Source organism: Hyla sarda, chromosome 13 (genome assembly GCF_029499605.1).
Source record: "Hyla sarda isolate aHylSar1 chromosome 13, aHylSar1.hap1, whole genome shotgun sequence".
Classification (NCBI taxonomy): Eukaryota; Metazoa; Chordata; class Amphibia; order Anura; family Hylidae; genus Hyla; species Hyla sarda.
The window spans coordinates 27,230,342-27,248,121 of record NC_079201.1 but is presented as its reverse complement, the minus strand read 5'-3'; the positions used below and the strand labels follow the sequence as shown (position 1 = coordinate 27,248,121).

Genomic DNA, 17,780 nt, shown 5'->3' with positions numbered 1-17,780 from the left:
TCAATTACATTATTCATTGGTGACTATGATTTTTTTTTTTCAACTTCATTTTTTTAAATACCATCTTTATACAACAGAACTAATTCACCTCCTGCGGCGGCGGCCAGCTCTGCTCTCAGCCTGTTTCCCATGTCAATAAGCTGTTGTTTCTCCAAACTCAATTGAGAAATTTTCTTCACGGCTTCTTTCAGTTTGTTTCTTAGGATATAAGGGTTTGCAGGACCACCGTCTGGGCATGAAAGGACTGCCAGCTGCTGTCGGAGAGTCAGGATCTCTTCCCGAAGTTCCTTGACCATTGCAGTCTAAAAGTAAAGTAATACAGTGGTCCCTCAAGTTACAATATTAATTGGTTCTGGGACGACCATTGTATGTTGAAACCATTGTATGTTGAGACCATAACTCTATGGAAAACTGGTAATTGGTTCTAAAGGCACCAAAATGTCATCCAAAAATAGAAAAAGTGAGGATTAAAGAAAAATAAGTAGATAACTAATATAGATAAAGCAAATCCTTACATATAAAAGTAAGAAAGATCTGTTGGGAGCTGTAAATCACTGTCTATGTCAGTGTTTCCCAAGCAGGGAGCCTCCAGCTGTTGCAAAACTACAACAGCCAAAGGCTGTTCGGGCATGCTGGGAGTTGTAGTTTTGCAACAGCTGGGGGCACCCTGCTTGGGAAACACTGGTCTATGTAGAGGACAGGAGGTTCTTCAGGGTCCTGTACAGTACACGCAATGTCCTAAAAAATTAACATGGGGTCGCCCTCACCTGGTGTCCAAAGGAGCAAGTAACCCTGGTACAGGTAAAGTGTACAGAACATGTAATACCTCCTGTACTGTAGGGGGCGCTTCCAGACACCAGTCAGTGCATATACTTCAGTAATACAGGTGTTTTACCGGTAAATTGTCCATTCTGATTGGTCAGATCTTCCAGCCATTGACACGTTTCACAGATCTGGACTGTCTGTAACATTGTATGTTGAGTCTGGTTTCAACTTACAATGGTCCAGAAAAGACAACTGTATGTTGAAACTATTGTATGTTGAGGCCATTGTAAGTTGAGGGATCACTGACACAATGAAAGCGTAGGACGGGGTTAACACTGTTATATCATGTGGAAATGAATATAGAGACTCGGTCTAGTGGATAAGGTTCCCTGGGGCCTAGAGGACTCCATAAATACTGTGTACACCTGTGACTGGGCAGTGCCACACAGTGCCAGTAGAGAACAAGTGGTCTCTTGTGTAAAGGCAAGACATTTTGCATACATTTATAACATAAACACATACCTCGCTGAGAACCACCGGGACACGCTGACTGGCCAGCTCCAACTTCAGTGCAGAAACCTACATGTGAGGGACAAGGCAGTAATGTTAATCCAAAGAATATATAGAAAAAGGGAAACAGAAGAAAAGTTGCTGAGTTGCGTTATTATTTCCAATGTTGTCCTGTAGCTATATGCTCACCTGGCAGAGTGACGCTACAGGCACAACACTGTGAACTGCATCCAGATATGGTTAATATTTTAGTTATACAGTCACGGCCGTAAATGTTGGCACCCCTGAAATTTTTCAAGAAAATGAAGTATTTCTCACAGAAAAGGATTGCAGTAACACATGTTTTGCTATACAGTGACCCCCCGACCTACCATGGCCCCGACATACGATCATTTCAACATACGATGGCCTCTCAGAGGCAGCATCAACATACGATGCTTTTGTATGTCGGGGCCATCGCATAAACGGCCATCCGGCAGCGCAGACTGCTTCAGCTGCCACCGGATAGCCGTTTACGGTGCCCCGTGTGCTCCGCTGACGATCACTTACCTGTCCTCGGTGCTCCGGCGCGTCCTCTTCGGGATCCCCTGCTTCGTCAGCGCTCTCCATTGTCGTCATCACGTCGCTGCGCACGCCGTCCCGTCATCCAATAGGAGATGTGTGCGTAGCGACGTGATGGCGGCGACGTGAGAACGAGGATGCCGGGGAAGCAGAGGCCTTGCCGGAGCTTTGGACGGTGACATCCAGGGCAGCGGTGACGAGTGGTGACGGGTCCAGAGCGGCGGGGACACATGAGTATAACCTCCAATACCAGTGGTCTTCAACCTGTTAGACCTCCAGATGTTGCAAAACTACAACTCCCAGCATGCCCGGACAGCCAACATGCTGGGTGTTGTAGTTTTTCAACATCTGGAGGTCCGCAGGTTGTAGACCACTGTCCTATACTTTACATTGCAAGGATCCCTCAACATACGATGGTTTCACCAAACGATGGTCCATTTGGAACGGATTACCATCGTATGTTGAGGGACCACTTTTGGGGAGAATGCATGCAATAGAGCAGTAGCTATTGAACAGCTATTCCTATACCTTAAAGGGGTACTCCGGTGGGAAAAAAAATTCAAATCAACTGGCTCCAGAAAGTAGAATAGATTTGTAAATTACTTCTATTTAAAAATCATATTCCTTCCAGTACTTATCAGCTGCTGTATACTACAGAGAAATTTGTGATGGTCTTTCAAACTGACCACAGTGCTCTCTGCTGACACCTCTGTCCATGTCAGGAACTGTCCAGAGCAGGAGAGGTTTTCTATGGGGATTTGCTTCTGGACAGTTCCTAACACGGACAGAGGTGTAAGCAGACAGCACTGTGGTCAGACTGGAAAGAACTTCACAATTTATGAAGATTAAGATTTTTAAATAGAAGTAATTTACAAATCTGTATAACTTTCTGGCACCAATTGATTTGAAAACATTTGTTTTCCACTTGTTTCCACCAGAGTTCCCCTTTAACCCCTTAAGGACTCAGCCCATTTTGGCCTTAAGGACTCAGACAATTTAATTTTTACGTTTTCATTTTTTCCTCCTCGCCTTCTAAAAATCATAACTCTTTTATATTTTCATCCACAGACTAGTATGAGGGCTTGTTTTTTGCGCGACCAGTTGTCCTTTGTAATGACATCACTCATTATATCATAAAATGTATGGCGCAACCAAAAAACACTATTTTTGTGGGGAAATTAAAACGAAAAACGCAATTTTGCTAATTTTGGAAGGTTTCGTTTTCACGCCGTACAATTTATGGTAAAAATGACGTGTGTTCTTTATTCTGAGGGTCAATACGATTAAAATGATACCCATTATTATATACTTTTATATTATTGTTGCGCTTAAAAAAAATCACAAACTTTTTAACCAAATTAGTACGTTTATAATCCCTTTATTTTGATGACCTATAACTTTTTTATTTTTCCGTATAAGCGGCGGTATGGGGGCTCATTTTTTGCGCCATGATCTGTACTTTTTTTTGATACCACATTTGTATATAAAAAACTTTTAATACATTTTTTATAATTTTTTTTTTAATAAAATGTATTAAAAAAGTAGGAATTTTGGACTTTTTTATTTTTTTTTCGTTCACGCCGTTCACCGTACGGGATCATTAACATTTTATTTTAATAGTTCGGACATTTACGCACGCGGCGATACCAAATATGTCTATAAAAAAATGTTTTTTACGCTTTTTGGGGGTAAAATAGGAAAAAACGGACGTTTTACTTTTTTTTTACTTTTACTTTTACATTTTTTAAAATTTTTTTTTACACTTGAATAGTCCCCATAGGGGACTATTCATAGCAATACCATGATTGCTAATACTGATCTGTTCTATGTATAGGACATAGAACAGATCAGTGTTTTCGGTCATCTTCTGCTCTGGTCTGCTCGATCACAGACCAGAGCAGGAGACGCCGGGAGCCGCACGGAGGAAGGAGAGGGGACCTCCGTTCGGCGTTCTGAATGATCGGATCCCCGCAGCAGCGCTGCGGGCGATCCGATCGTTCATTTAAATCGCGAACTGCCGCAGATGCTGGGATCTGTATTGATCCCGGCACCTGAGGGGTTAATGGCGGATGCCCGCAAGATCGCGGGCGTCGGCCATTGCCAGCGGGTCCCTGGCTGCGATCAGCAGCCGGGATCAGCCGCGCATGACACGGGCATCGCTCCGATGCCCGCGGTTATGCTTAGGACGTAAATGTACGTCCTGGTGCGTTAAGTACCACCTCACCAGGACGTACATTTACGTCCTGCGTCCTTAAGGGGTTAAGCACCTAAAATATAGGAAATGGTGGTGATGCAGACCATACAAACAAATCAGATCCCAACAGTAATCACACTGATGCTAGACAGAAAATAAGATAGGTGTATTTTCGTAGCAGCGCTTCAACTTATACCATAATACCATATCAGTATATAAAAATCTACCAACATGCCAAGGAAAAGAACATATTAAAGTGATAAACTAAACCCAGTATGTGGAAATAAGCTGCATTAGGAGAACTTTTCTTTAGTAGCAGCGGATATTACCGCCACCTACTGGATACACAAGGGTATTGCATGCTTCTAAGATGTCAGAGCCCAAGGGTCGAGCAGCATGAAGCATCTGACGGGCTCCTTTTTAAGGACAATGGAATTTAGCTTACTAGGTCTTTTATCACCTGAGCCTGTGTTTCCCAACCAGGGTGCCTCCAGCTCTTGCACAAATACAACTCCCAGCATGCTGGCATGCTGGGAGTAGTAGTTTTGCAACAGCTGGGGGCACCCTGGTTGGGAAACAGTGACCTGAGCGTTTCCACTTAACTTAGTCTCCATCAGTGTTTGGCAACTAGGGCTCCCCAGAACACAGCAGCTAAAATACCTGTCACAGTGCTCTCTGCTGCCACCTCTGTCTGTGTCAGGAACTGTTCGAGGCAGAGGAGGTTTGCTATGGAGATTTGTTCCTACTCTGGACAGTTCCCGACATGGACAGAGGCGTCAGCAGGGAGCACTGTGGTCAGACTGGAAAGTACTACACAACTTCCTCTGGAGTATACAGCAGCTGATAAGTACTGGAAGGATTACATTTACAAATCTATAAAACTTTCTGGCACCAACTGAATTCGGCAAAAATTACAGATGGCTTCACAAGTCCCTATACTAGAGTTTCCCAACCACGGTGCCTCCAGCTGTTGCAAAACTACAACTCCCAGCATGCTGGGAGTTGTAGTTTTGCAACAGCTGGAGGCACCCTTGTTGGGAATAAATGCTCTACACCAAGGCTCAGTAAAGCAAAAATAGGATTCCGCCAAGTTAATAAGGTTGGGACCTGCTGTTTAAATCCTAATACAATATAGTTTCAGGTAAAAGAACAAAGTAGGTCCATCTAATTTTATACAGAGATAAATTGATTTATCTACCTCCTTTCCAAGTCCCACTGTTTCCAGATTTTGCGTCAGGTTTCCTTTAAAAAATTCTTCGGCTTCTTTCCGGGCCTCAGTAAGCTGCATTTCTAACTCAGACTGCCTCTGCCGCAAGCTGGAGATGGTGGCTTGGTTGTGTCGTGTCTCGCTGTTCAATTGGAACTGTAGCTGGCTGACTTCTACCTGTTTCTGCTGGACCTACAGGATTAGAAGATAAAACCCACAGTTAGTTTATTCATTCAAACTACATATAGGCAGAGGTTAAGGGACCCTCGCAACGAATCTGGACTATTGATAATACAAGAGCCATAGGCTACCACCAATTTTCTTTTTTACATCCACCTTTATCCAGCTAGAACGGCTCCCTGATCTCTGGACATCTTAAAGGGGTACTCCGCTGGAAAACATTTTTTATTTTTTATTTTTTTTTAAATCAACTGGTGCCAGAAAGTTAAACAGATTAGTAAATTACTTCTATAAAAAAAATCTTAATCCTTCCAGTACTTGTCAGCTGTTGTATGCTCCACAGGAAGTTCTTTTCTTTTTGAACCACAGTGCTCTCTGCTGTCAATTTTAGGAACTGCCAAGAGTAGGAGCAAATCCCCATAGCAAACCTATACTGCTCTGGACAGTTCCTGAAATGGACAGAGGTGTCAGCAGAGAGCACTGTGTTCAGACAGAAAGGAAAATCAAAAAGAAAAGAACTTCCTGTGGAGCATACAGAAGCTGATAAGTACTGGAAGGATTAAGATTTTTTTAATAAAAGTAATTTACAAAGCCTGTCCAAGTAATTATTTACAACACATTTATCAGGTAGGTTCTCTGCATTCATTTTATTTCCATTGAAGTATTGCCATCTTGTCAACTCAGCGCGTACTCCCATTGCATTTTTAATTTACAAATCTGTTTAACTTTCTGACATCAGTCGTCAGAAAGTTCCCCAGCGGCGGGACCCCCGCGATCTCAACTGCGGCACCCCAGACATCCGGTGCACAGAGTGAACTTCGCTCCGTGCCGGATGACTGGCGATGCAGGGCGGAGGCTCGTGATGTCACGGTCACGCCCGCTCCCTTAGACTTGCATTGAGGGTGTGTGGCCGTGACATCACGAGCCTCTGGCGCTGCACCTAACGCTCTAAACGAACGCCGGGTGCAGCAGGGAGATTGCGGGCGACCCCCGTGATTAGGCATCTTATCCCCTATCCTTTGTCTAGAGGCGGAGTATCCCTTTAATTACCATCTCTGATAGCATGTGCTCACAACCCCAACAAGGCATTAGAAGATCAGCGGCACTCCAGCCTGTGAGCTGCTTATCCTCAGCAAGCCTCTACATTCTCTTGCTCATTCTTTATTCCCCAAACACCCTCACCCCTACTTAGACACTTCAAGGACTGTTTCTCCTCTGATGCAATCTCTTTTTCAGAACGCAAATGTAGATGAATACAATGACGGACCTAGGAGCCATCCCCCTCCCTGCTACACCCTCATAGGCCACAAGCACTTCAGGTCCAGACACAGTGTAATGCAGTCATGTCATCGGGCCTGTCTGCATCATGTGCTAGTTAGGCCAGAAACAGGAACATCTGCATGTTTTAAATTTGGATTATGTTGAAAATGTTGTTGCAGATTTGCTGCAGATTTCTCTCTGTAAATAGCAAAGGTTGAAATCTGCTGTGAAAATCCAATGAGATGACATTCCATGGATTTAAAGGGGTACTCCGGTGGAAAACTTTTTTTTTTTTTAAATTAACTGGTGCCAGAAAGTTAAACAGATTTGTAAATTACTTAATTCATTCATTAAAAAATCTTAATCCTTCCAGTACTTATTAGCTGCTGAATACTACAGAGGAAATTATTTTCTTTTTGGAACACAGTGCTCTCTGCTGACATCATGACCACAGTGCTCTCTGCTGACATCTCTGTCCATTTTAAGAACTGTCCAGAGTAGGAGAAAATCCCCGTAGAAAACATATGCTGCTCTGGACAGTTCTTAAAATGGACAGAGATGTCAGCAGAGAGCACTGTGGTCATGATGTCAGCAGAGAGCTCTGTGTTCCAAAAATAAAATAATTTCCTCTGTAGTATTCAGCAGCTAATACAAATCTGTTTAACTTTCTGGCACTAGTTGATAAAAATAAACTTTTCCACCAGAGTACCCCTTTAAAATCCACACTACATGTCAATTTACACACATATTTTTCCGACGCATGTGGAGATTTGCTAAAATCTTGTTCATTTTTTTAGCAACTGTATTCTGCTACAAATCTTTTGCCCCAAAAACCAGACACATGCCTAAAAGAACACTCTGACACAGTGTGATAGGCATTGAGCAGGGTGCAGGGCTAACGAATTATTAGCAGCCATTTGTCATAGCAGGTACAGAAGGGAAATAGATCAGCTCACCGCATGGAGACTCCAGACACCGGATGCAGGGATCCGCCTATCCCCGTAGCATTCAGGCAGAGAACAAGAGGAAAATCCAGCTCCCAGGGTGCAAGTACAACAAAACTTAACGTTTACTTCATCCAATTAAAAATAAAATTCCGTGGTGTTGTCACTCTAAAATCGAAGTGAAACGGCGACGCGTTTCGAGCTTAAGCTCTTAGTCATGGTATGAATAAGAGCTTTTGCTCGAAACGCGTCGGCGTTTCACTTCGATTTTAGAGTAACATGTCACCACTCACTTCCACCACGGAATTTTATTTTTAATTGGATGAAGTAAACATTAAGTTTTATTGTACTTGCACCTTGGGAGCTGCCATCCATTTCTCATGCTCCTTTCTCGGACCCTGCATTAGGCATAGCAAAGTGTATCAGTTTTGCCTGGAGTCCTTCTCTGGGTATTAGTTTATTTAAGAATATACCTTCTGTGTGAGCTCTGTAACCATAGATTCTAAGTGAGCTGCTCTTGCTTCCAGTTTCTTATAAGCAGCTGATGATGCAACTTTGTCAGCTTTTAACGCTCCTGAAATAAACCCCAAAAAACATGCTATAAGAATATTTTAATTGGCTCTATTAAAAGGGGTATTCCACTGCCACAGCGTCCGGAACGTTTAGTTCCGAATGCTGGGTGCGGGCTGTGGGGGTCTTGATGTCACACCACGCTCCCTCAATGCAAATCTATGGGAGGGGGCGTGGCGGCAGCCACGCCCCCTCCCATAGACTTGCATTGAGGGGGCGTGGCCATGACATCACGATAGGGCATAGCCGTGACATCACAAGTGGCCGTGACGTCCCGACCCCCGCAGCCTGCACCTAGCGTTCAGAACTAAATTTTCCAAACGCTGGGGCAGTGGAGTACTCCTTTAACATCACATTTATGCTTCAAGTTTAGCGTGAGACAGAAAAATCTTGTGGGTGTTGAACCTATAGCCCAATGTAAGTAACAGAATATCATACAGTTGCATATGTCATCAATGGACAATCATGTGAAAAATAAAAATAAATGAAACTGTACCATGCAGTATAGGAATTTTTGCAGAGGTTAGTCTATGCTTTCCAACACAGTATAAAAAAAAAGTAAATAAAAATAAAAAGGTATACAGATGTATATCTGCCTGGTGGATGCCAGAGGGGCACTCTTTTGAAATCCATTGGGCCCAGAGAGGACCTGTTCAGCACACGTGTTGGGAGGACTCACCAGTGCGCACTATGTGATGTCATATTATCTAATACTTATGTGTATCTGCAGAATCTTTTCGTGATATGGTAAACATGAATAACCAGTAGAATACTGGAAATAGAACTTAAAGGGCAATACCACCCACAGCTTTGTTGAAGCAGGAAGGTGTTGGTAAATACATTTTTTTCTTTTCTTTTCTTTTTTATTAACTTCCATTATGCCTCAGGGTGCATCTAATATTTCAGATTCTTTGTAGCTTTGTATCGTGAGAGGAATTTTCTTCTGCGTTCACTGTAACTGGGCTGAATGCACTTCTGCTTAACCCCTTAAAGACGCAGGACGTAAATGTACGTCCTGGTGATGTGGTACTTAACGCACCAGGACGTACATTTACGTCCTGAGCATAATCTCGGGCATCGGAGCGATGCCGGCATCATGCGCGGCAGGTCCCGGCTGTGGATCGCAGCCAGGGACCCGCCGGTAATGGCGGACACCCGCGATCCCGCGGATGTCCGCCATTAACCCCTCAGATGCCGTGATCAATACCGATCACGGCATCTGCAGCATCGCGGTCACTTAACAGGATGATCGGATCGCCCGCAGCGCTGCCGCGGCAATCCGATCATCCTGCACGGCATGACGGAGGTCCCCTCACCTGCCTCCGCTGTCTTCCGGGAGTCTTCTGCTCTGATCTGCCTTCCCACAGACCAGAGCAGAAGATGACCGATAACCCTGATCAGTGCTATGTCCTATACATAGCACTGATCAGGATTAGCAATCAAATGGTTGCTATAAATAATCCCCTATGGGGGCTATAAGAGTGTAAAAATAAAAGTAAAAAAATAAAGTAAAAAAAATGTGAATAACCCCCTCCCCCAATAAAAATGTAAATTGTCCCATTTTCCCTATTTTACCAAACAAATTATTTTTTACACATATTTGGTATCGCCGCGTGCGTAAATATCCGAACTATTAAAATAAAATGTAAATGATCCCGTACGGTGAACGGCGTGAACGTAAAAAAAAAAGTCCAAAATAGCTGCTTTTTTTATAACATTTTATTCCAAAAAAAAATTAATAAAAAATGTAATAAAAGTTTTGTATAGGCAAATATGGTATTAATAAAAAGTACAGATCACGGAGCAAAAAATTAGCCCTCATACCGCCGCTTATACGGAAAAATGAAAAAGTTATAGGTCTTCAAAATAGGGGGATTTTAAACGCACTAATTTGGTTAAAAAGTTTGCGATTTTTTTAAAGTGCTAGAAAAAGTAATAGAAAAGTGTATAGTCACGGGTATCATTTTAATCGTATTGACCCAGAGAATAAAAAACACACGTCATTTTTACCATAAATTGTACGGCGTGAAAACAAAACCTTCCAAAATTTGCAAAATTGTGGTTTTCTTTTTAATTTCCCCACACAAATAGTATATTTTTTGTTGCGCCATACATTTTATGGTAAAATGAGTGATGGCATTACAGCGGACAACTGGTCTCGCAAAAAACAAGCCCTCATACTAGTCTGTGGATGAAAATATAAAAGAGTTATGATTTTTTGAAGGGGAGGAGGAAAAAACTTGTCTTAGTCCTTAAGGTCCAAATGGGCTGAGTCCTTAAGGGGTTAAAAGGGTACTCCAGTGAAAAACTTTTTTTTTTTTTTTTTAAATCAACAGGTGACAGAAAGTTAAAAAGATTTATAAATTACTTCTATTAAAAAATCTTAATCCTTCCAGTACTTAGTAGCAGCTGTATACTACAGAGAAAATGATTTTCTTTTTGGATTTCTTTCTCTTGAATCACGACCACAGTGCTCTCTGCGGACACCTCTGCCCATATTAGGAACTGTCCAGAGCAGCATATGTTTTCTTTGGGGTTTTTCTCCAGCTCTGGACAGTTCCTGACATGAAGTTAAGTTGTTCTTTTCTGTCTGACCACAGTGCTCTCTGCTGAAACCTCTGTCCCTTTTAGGAACTGTCCAGAACAGGACAGGTTTGCTATGGGGATTTGCTCCTGCTCTGGGCAGTTCCTGAGACATGTCAGCAGAGGGCACTGTGGTCAGAGAGAAAAGAACAACTTAACTTCAGCAGCTGATAAGTATTGGAAGCATTAAGATTGTTTAACAGAAGTAATTTACAAATCTGTTTAACTTTCTGGAGCCAGTTGATATGAAAAAAATAGTTTTTAACCGGAGTACCCCTTTAAAGGGGTATTCCGGCGCTAAGACATCTTATCCCCTATCCAAAGGATAGGGGATAAGATGCCTGACCGCGGGGGTCCCACCGCTGGGGACCCCTGTGATCTTCCACGCCGCACCCCGTTAGCATCAGCTCCCGGAGCGTGCTCACTCCGGGTCTGATTACTAGCGATCACAGGCACGGAGCATAGTGACGTCACGGCTCAGCCCCCGTGTGACGTCACGCTCCGCCCCCTCAATGCAAGCCTACGGAGCCGTGACGTCACACGGGGTGGAGCCGTGACATCACTATGCTGTGATCGCTAGTAATCGGACCCGGAGCGAGCACGCTCTGGGAGCTGATGCTAACGGGGTGCGGCGTGGAAGATCATGGGGGTCCCCAGCGGCGGGACTCTCGCGATCAGGCATCTTATCCCCTATTCTTTGGATAGGAGATAAGATGTCTTAGCACCGGAGTACCCCTTTAAAGGAAAACTGTCAACGGTGTCACCACACTAACTTGTTGCTACAGGCAGGTAGTGCGGGTGACACTGAGGACAATCATACTCCCATGTCCACGATCTGTGCCCCCGGTCTTCTAGCATTTTCATCTGTTCCCTCCGTTTGGCTGTCGGGCTTGGGGCATGGGCGGAGCTTCGTGACGGCACTGCTACTGTTTATCTCCTAGGCCATGCTGTAAGCAGGCCTAGGGAAACAGCAGCTGTGATGTCACAAAGCTCCGCCCATGCCCCAAGCCCGACAGCCAAACAGAGGGAACAGATGCAGATAGCAGACACGTGAGTATGGCTGTCATATCAGTGTCACCCGCACTACCTGCCTGTAATTGCTTTATCGGATAGGACAGCTTTCCGAGCTATTCCATATAGCATTTTCTAATGTATAAAACCCAAACAAAGCCTATAGTGTGACTTTTTTGGCTTCTGGAGGTAAAGGGGTAGTCCAGTGCCCAGGGGGGTCCGACCACTGGGGCCCCCCACGATCTCCTCTCGCTGGCCAGATAGCGGATGTTGACCATGGCTCGAAGCGGCGGCTGACACGTCCCCTTAATACTGTGCTATGGTAGAGCCGGAGATTGCCGAGGGCAGCACTCCGGCTCTGCCATAGAGTTGTACTGAGGGGGCGTGTAAGCCGCCGCCGCTTCGTGCGGTGGTGAACACGCCCTCTTCCCACGGGCTGCTGGGGCCCCGTACAGGAGATCGTGGGGGGCCCCAGCAGTCGGACCCACCGCGATCTGAAACTTATCCCCTATCCTTAGGGTAGGGGATACGTTTTTCAGCACTGGATATCTCCTTAGATTTACCATATACACGCCAGGAGTTTTCCCATTTCATATCTCATTTTGAGTCCTCATGTACATAGCCATACTGTGTCTTATTGGAGTGCTTTGGAGTGGTATTATTGGAGTGATTTCGGACCAGGGTGCCTATACCTGCTGCAAAACTACAACTTCCAGCATGCCCGGACAGCCTTCGCCTGTCCGGGCATACTGGGAGTTGTAGTTTTGCAACAGCTGGAGGCGCCCTGGTTGGGAAACACTTCCCTAGAAGCTAAAACTGCAGACTGTGTGGTGGCCACATGAAAACAACAGTATTTATTATCCATGATTTTGTGCTATTACCAATAGTTTCATTCAAGCTACTAATGTGGTTTTGGATGTAGATGTTGTCTGGAGAAACAGGTTTTGCGGTAGAAGGCCGCTCAGGATTGTCCTTTGGCAACAATGCCTCCTGAAACTTCTCCTCCATTAATCGGTTCTTCTGCTTTAGATCTTGGATTTCCACTTCAAGTGACTTCACATAATCTGAACACAATGCAAGAATTATAACAAAGAAACACAAAGAGAACAAACGTTATAATGTCAGACTCCTCGGCCGTGACTCACCAGCAGTGGCCACATTCTCTGTTGTGTTTCTAGATGGAGATTCTGTCCTCTCAGGGTGCGGAGGAGAAATCTGCTGACATAAAGACTCCATCTCTTTTCTCATTTGACCTATCACTTCCCGCAGTTCGGAATTCTGCTCTTGCAGCTTGTGAATTTCCTTTGAAGCAAAGTCTGGCACAGCTCCCAGTGTCTGTGAATAAAGTGGATGGCTGCTTAATAATTAGTTGTAATACATGGAATTATCCTCGGCAATAAATTACGGTAAAACTGGCGGCCATGACAGAATGTTGGCTCATAGTTATCTTACATCTTATAACCCCCCCAAGCATGTAAAGTAACGTAGAGAATTTAAGTGTATCTACCGACCAATGTACAAAACTCCCGGTCAATCAATATAGTATAGAGGGGGAGGGAGTGACTAAAACTTAACTTTTAATATAATATCATTAAAAGAACATATACAATTGTGAATGTGGTAGAACTGATGATGTCTCCCCAGCAAAAGACGCAATAGATAGTTTCTACACACTGTTAAATAAGCCAGAGTGTTATGATCTACTTGTATGTCAATGGTTATCCCCACATCCGACCCGTTTCGGTCACAATCTATGACCTCCTCAGGGACAATTGGGGTATTATTATACCATATAAATCCTATTTTTAGCAGTCCAATCATCAACCGCAAAAAAGCACAAAGAGGGGACAAACACTCATAGCAAGGGACAGTGATACAGTGCCACCCGTTGATAGTTAAAAAATGTCACTGTTTTCCCTATATCCAGGAGTAAATAACAGTGGACACGGAAGCGCCTCGGATACTGTTGATCCGGTTAGGCGTCCTTATGCGATTTCCATGTGCGTACCCACGAGTTGCGGGGAGCCGTGCGGTCCTGTTGGCTGCTTAGCGCACATAAGGACGTCTAACCGGATCAACAGTATCCGAGACGCTTCCGTGTCCACTGTTGTTTACTCCTGGATATAGGGAAAACAGTGACATTTTTTAACTATCAAGGGGTGGCACTGTATCACTGCCCCTTGCTATGGGTGTTTGTCCCCTCTTTGTGCTTTTTTGCGGTTGGAAACTTCTGGAGTACAGAGGCCTCTTTATCCAGAAAGTTTACAAATGAATCACAAAGAGAAAACAACAACAACATGTAGGACATGTTACATCAAAGAAAGGCCATACATATTTTATGAAATGCTGGTCAAATCATTGTAGGGGTACCCGAATGTCAGGTTCTGGGTAAGATGGATCAGGAATGTTGTATTTAAACAAGACTGATCCTTTGTACTCCCAGCAAGCTGTCCGGGCATGCTGGGAGTTGTAGTTCTGCAACAGCTGGATGCACCCTCTTTGGAAAAAACCTATGACAACACATGCAAGCTTAAGTGCATGTGTATAGGATCTGAAGGTGTGTGGATGGGTTAGTAAGAAATTGGTTGAATGAGCAGAGCACTGGGCTGACAGCTATCTATAGCAGTGTTTCCCATACAGGGTTCCTCCAGATGTTGCAAAACTACAACTCCCAGCATGCCTGGACAGCCGTTGGCTGTCCAGGCATGCTGGGAGTTGTAGTTTTGCAACACCTGTAGGCACTCTGGTTGGGAAACACTGATCTATAGTGTATGGCCATCTCTGGATATTGTACATGGAATGACACATGATCAAAACAATCAAGATAGCCGATTTATGGAAATGCAATAAAGATGACGACTCCGAAAGTTGGATAAAATTTGTTGATGTTTTAGGCTAGGTTCACACTAAAGAATTTCCCAGTGGAATTTTGCTTTGAAATTCTGATGCAGCAGAATCCTATTGCTGGCAATGGGATTCTGCTGCACAGTGCACACTATGGAATGTTAGATGCTGAAATTCAGTCGCCAAAAGAATGAGCTTGCTCATTCTTTAGGTGGACTCTGCGCCGCAGACACTGCTGTCGGTCCAATCTTTGGCCAGATTTTGTCCGTCCGGAAATTCCGTAGTGTTAACCTAGCCCTTAACCCATTTTGGCCTTAAGGACTCAGACAATTTAATTTTTACGTTTTCATTTTTTCCTCCTCGCCTTCTAAAAATCCTAACTCTTTCATATTTTCATCCACAGACTAGTATGAGGGCTTGTTTTTTGCGCGACCAGTTGTCCTTTGTAATGACATCACTCATTATAAATGTATGGCGCAACCAAAAAACACTATTTTTGTGGGGAAATTAAAACGAAAAACGCAATTTTGCTAATTTTGGAAGGTTTTGTTTTCACGCCGTACAATTTATGGTAAAAATGACATGTGTTCTTTATTCTGAGGGTCAATACGATTAAAATGATACCCATTATTATATACTTTTATATTATTATTGCGCTTAAAAAAAATCACAAACTTTTTAACCAAATTAGTACGTTTATAATCCCTTTATTTTGATGACCTCTAACTTTTTTATTTTTCCGTATAAGTGGCGGTATGGGGGCTCATTTTTTGCGCCATGATCTGTACTTTTTTTTGATACCACATTTGCATATAAAAAACTTTTAATACATTTTTTATAATTTTTTTTTAAATAAAATGTATTAAAAAAGTAGGAATTTTGGACTTTTTTTATTTTTTTTTCGTTCACGCCGTTCACCGTACGGGATCATTAACATTTTATTTTAATAATTCGGACATTTAAGCACGCGGCGATACCAAATATGTCTATAAAAAATGTTTTTTACGCTTTTTGGGGGTAAAATAGGAAAAAACGGACGTTTTACTTTTTTATTGGGGGAGGGGATTTTTCACTTTTTTTTAACTTTAACTTTTACATTTTTTTACATTTTTTTTTACACTTGAATAGTCCCCATAGGGGACTATTCATAGCAATACCATGATTGCTAATACTGATCTGTTCTATGTATAGGACATAGAACAGATCAGTATTATCGGTCATCTCCTGCTCTGGTCTGCTCGATCACAGACCAGAGCAGGAGACGCCGGGAGCCGGACGGAGGAAGGAGAGGGGACCTCCGTTCGGCGTTCGGAATGATCGGATCCCCGCAGCAGCGCTGCGGGCGATCCGATCGTTCATTTAAATCGCGAACTGCCACAGATGCCGGGATCTGTATTGATCCCGGCACCTGAGGGGTTAATGGCGGACGCCCGCGAGATCGCGGGCGTCGGCCATTGCCGGCGGGTCCCTGGCTGCGATCAGCAGCCGGGATCAGCCGCGCATGACACGGGCATCGCTCCGATGCCCGCGGTTATGCTTAGGACGTAAATGTACGTCCTGGTGCGTTAAGTACCACCTCACCAGGACGTACATTTACGTCCTGCGTCCTTAAGGGGTTAAAGGGGCACTCCGTCCCTCCGCCCCGTGACGGCCGTCACGACCTCACCCATAGATTTGCATTGAGGGGGTGGGGCATCACATCACAAGGAGGCGGAGCCGTGACGTCAGGATACCCCGGCCCCTGTATCGTCCATCATCAGCCTTGGAGCAATCTTCGCTCTATGTAGCTCATGAACGGGGGTGCTGGAGGAGAGATCGCGGGGTTCCCAGCAGTAGAACCACCGCGATCAGACATCTTATCCCCTATCCTTTGGCTAGGGGATAAGATGTCTAGGGGTGGAGTACCCCTTTAAGTCAGCAGATAACCTTCAGAGTCTGCCCAGATTTGTCCTCCTAGTCCAGAGCTGTGGTGGAAGCCGGTGCCTTTCTTCACTGTAACAGCTTCTTCTGACACTACTGATAATCTATAAAAATATAACACCACTTAACAATCGAAAGGTTTCCTTCTGATAAGATTTCCTCACAATCCATAACAGTGGCTTTGCAAACAGTACTGTCTTTGTCAGATAAGATAAGTAGTCAGAATACCTTATTACTTTCCTGCCAGGTTCTTAGCAGTTCTAAGAAAGCATTTTTTCCCCATGAAAACTACATATTTACATTTCCCCGTACCCAAAAAACTCCAATTCTGTTTGCATACAGAGATTTGTATTGTAGTCCTCACTGTTTAGAGGTTCTGCCATGCTGGGGCTGTAAGCTTGGTATCAAGAGAATTAATGAGTTATAGCTTAAAGGAGAACTCCGGAATAGCAAAAGGTATCCCCTATCCTGAGGATAGGGGATAAGTGTCAGATCACTGGGGTCCGACCGTTGGGACCCCCCGAAATCTCCTTATGGGGACCCAGCTCTCCTCCTGAATGGGGCTAATTGATCACCACACGAAGCGGCAGTCAACACACCCCCTCACTGCAGCTCTATGAGAGTCGGAGCGCTGCACTCGGCGATCTCCAGCTCTACCATAGAGCTGCATGGAGGGGGTGTGTTGGCCCGCCACTTCATGCTGTGGTCGACACGCTCCATTCAGGAGGAGAGCCAGGGCCCCTTACAGGAGATTGCAGAGGGTCCCAGCGGTCCTTAGGATAGGGGATAAGTTTTGCTATCCCGGAGTTCTCCTTTAAGAAAGGAGTTTTTTCTTTTGTGCAATTTTTTTCTCATTCAAATGCTTTATTGAGTAGGTAAACACATTTTAAACATTTATTATGATGGACAAAAACAAAAAATTTTCATGGTCATAAGTATTCAGATCCTTTGTTATGACACTTGAAACTTGGCTCCGGCCATTTCTTTTGATCACCTCTGAGATGTTTCTACACCTTGAATGGAGTCACCTGCGGTAAATTCAGCTCATAGGACTGGATTTGGAAAAACGCAGCCCTGTCTATATAAGGTCTCACAGCTGACAATGTATACCAAAAACCAAGCTATGAGGTGGAAAGAACTGCCTGTAGAGCTCAGAGACTGGACTGTGTGGAGGGTAAAAAACTATTCTGCTGCACCCAAAGTTCCCAAGAGCACAGTGGCCTCCAGAATT

The 17,780-nt window shown here is 44.0% G+C and overlaps 1 protein-coding gene across 4 annotated transcripts in view; it reads right to left on the bottom strand.

The window, feature by feature from the left end:
• CCDC57 (coiled-coil domain containing 57) overlaps positions 1 to 17,780 on the bottom strand; it is a 99,983-nt gene that overhangs the window by 15,211 nt on the left and 66,992 nt on the right. For all 4 annotated transcript variants that reach the window (XM_056550030.1, XM_056550028.1, XM_056550029.1 and 1 more), the window contains 6 exons: positions 12,931 to 13,120; positions 12,667 to 12,849; positions 8,095 to 8,195; positions 5,229 to 5,429; positions 1,288 to 1,344; positions 89 to 302 (listed from right to left, as the gene is read on the bottom strand). In XM_056550030.1, the coding sequence (XP_056406005.1) occupies positions 89 to 302; positions 1,288 to 1,344; positions 5,229 to 5,429; positions 8,095 to 8,195; positions 12,667 to 12,849; positions 12,931 to 13,120 (946 nt within the window). The remainder of the gene's footprint in view (positions 1 to 88; positions 303 to 1,287; positions 1,345 to 5,228; positions 5,430 to 8,094; positions 8,196 to 12,666; positions 12,850 to 12,930; positions 13,121 to 17,780) is intronic.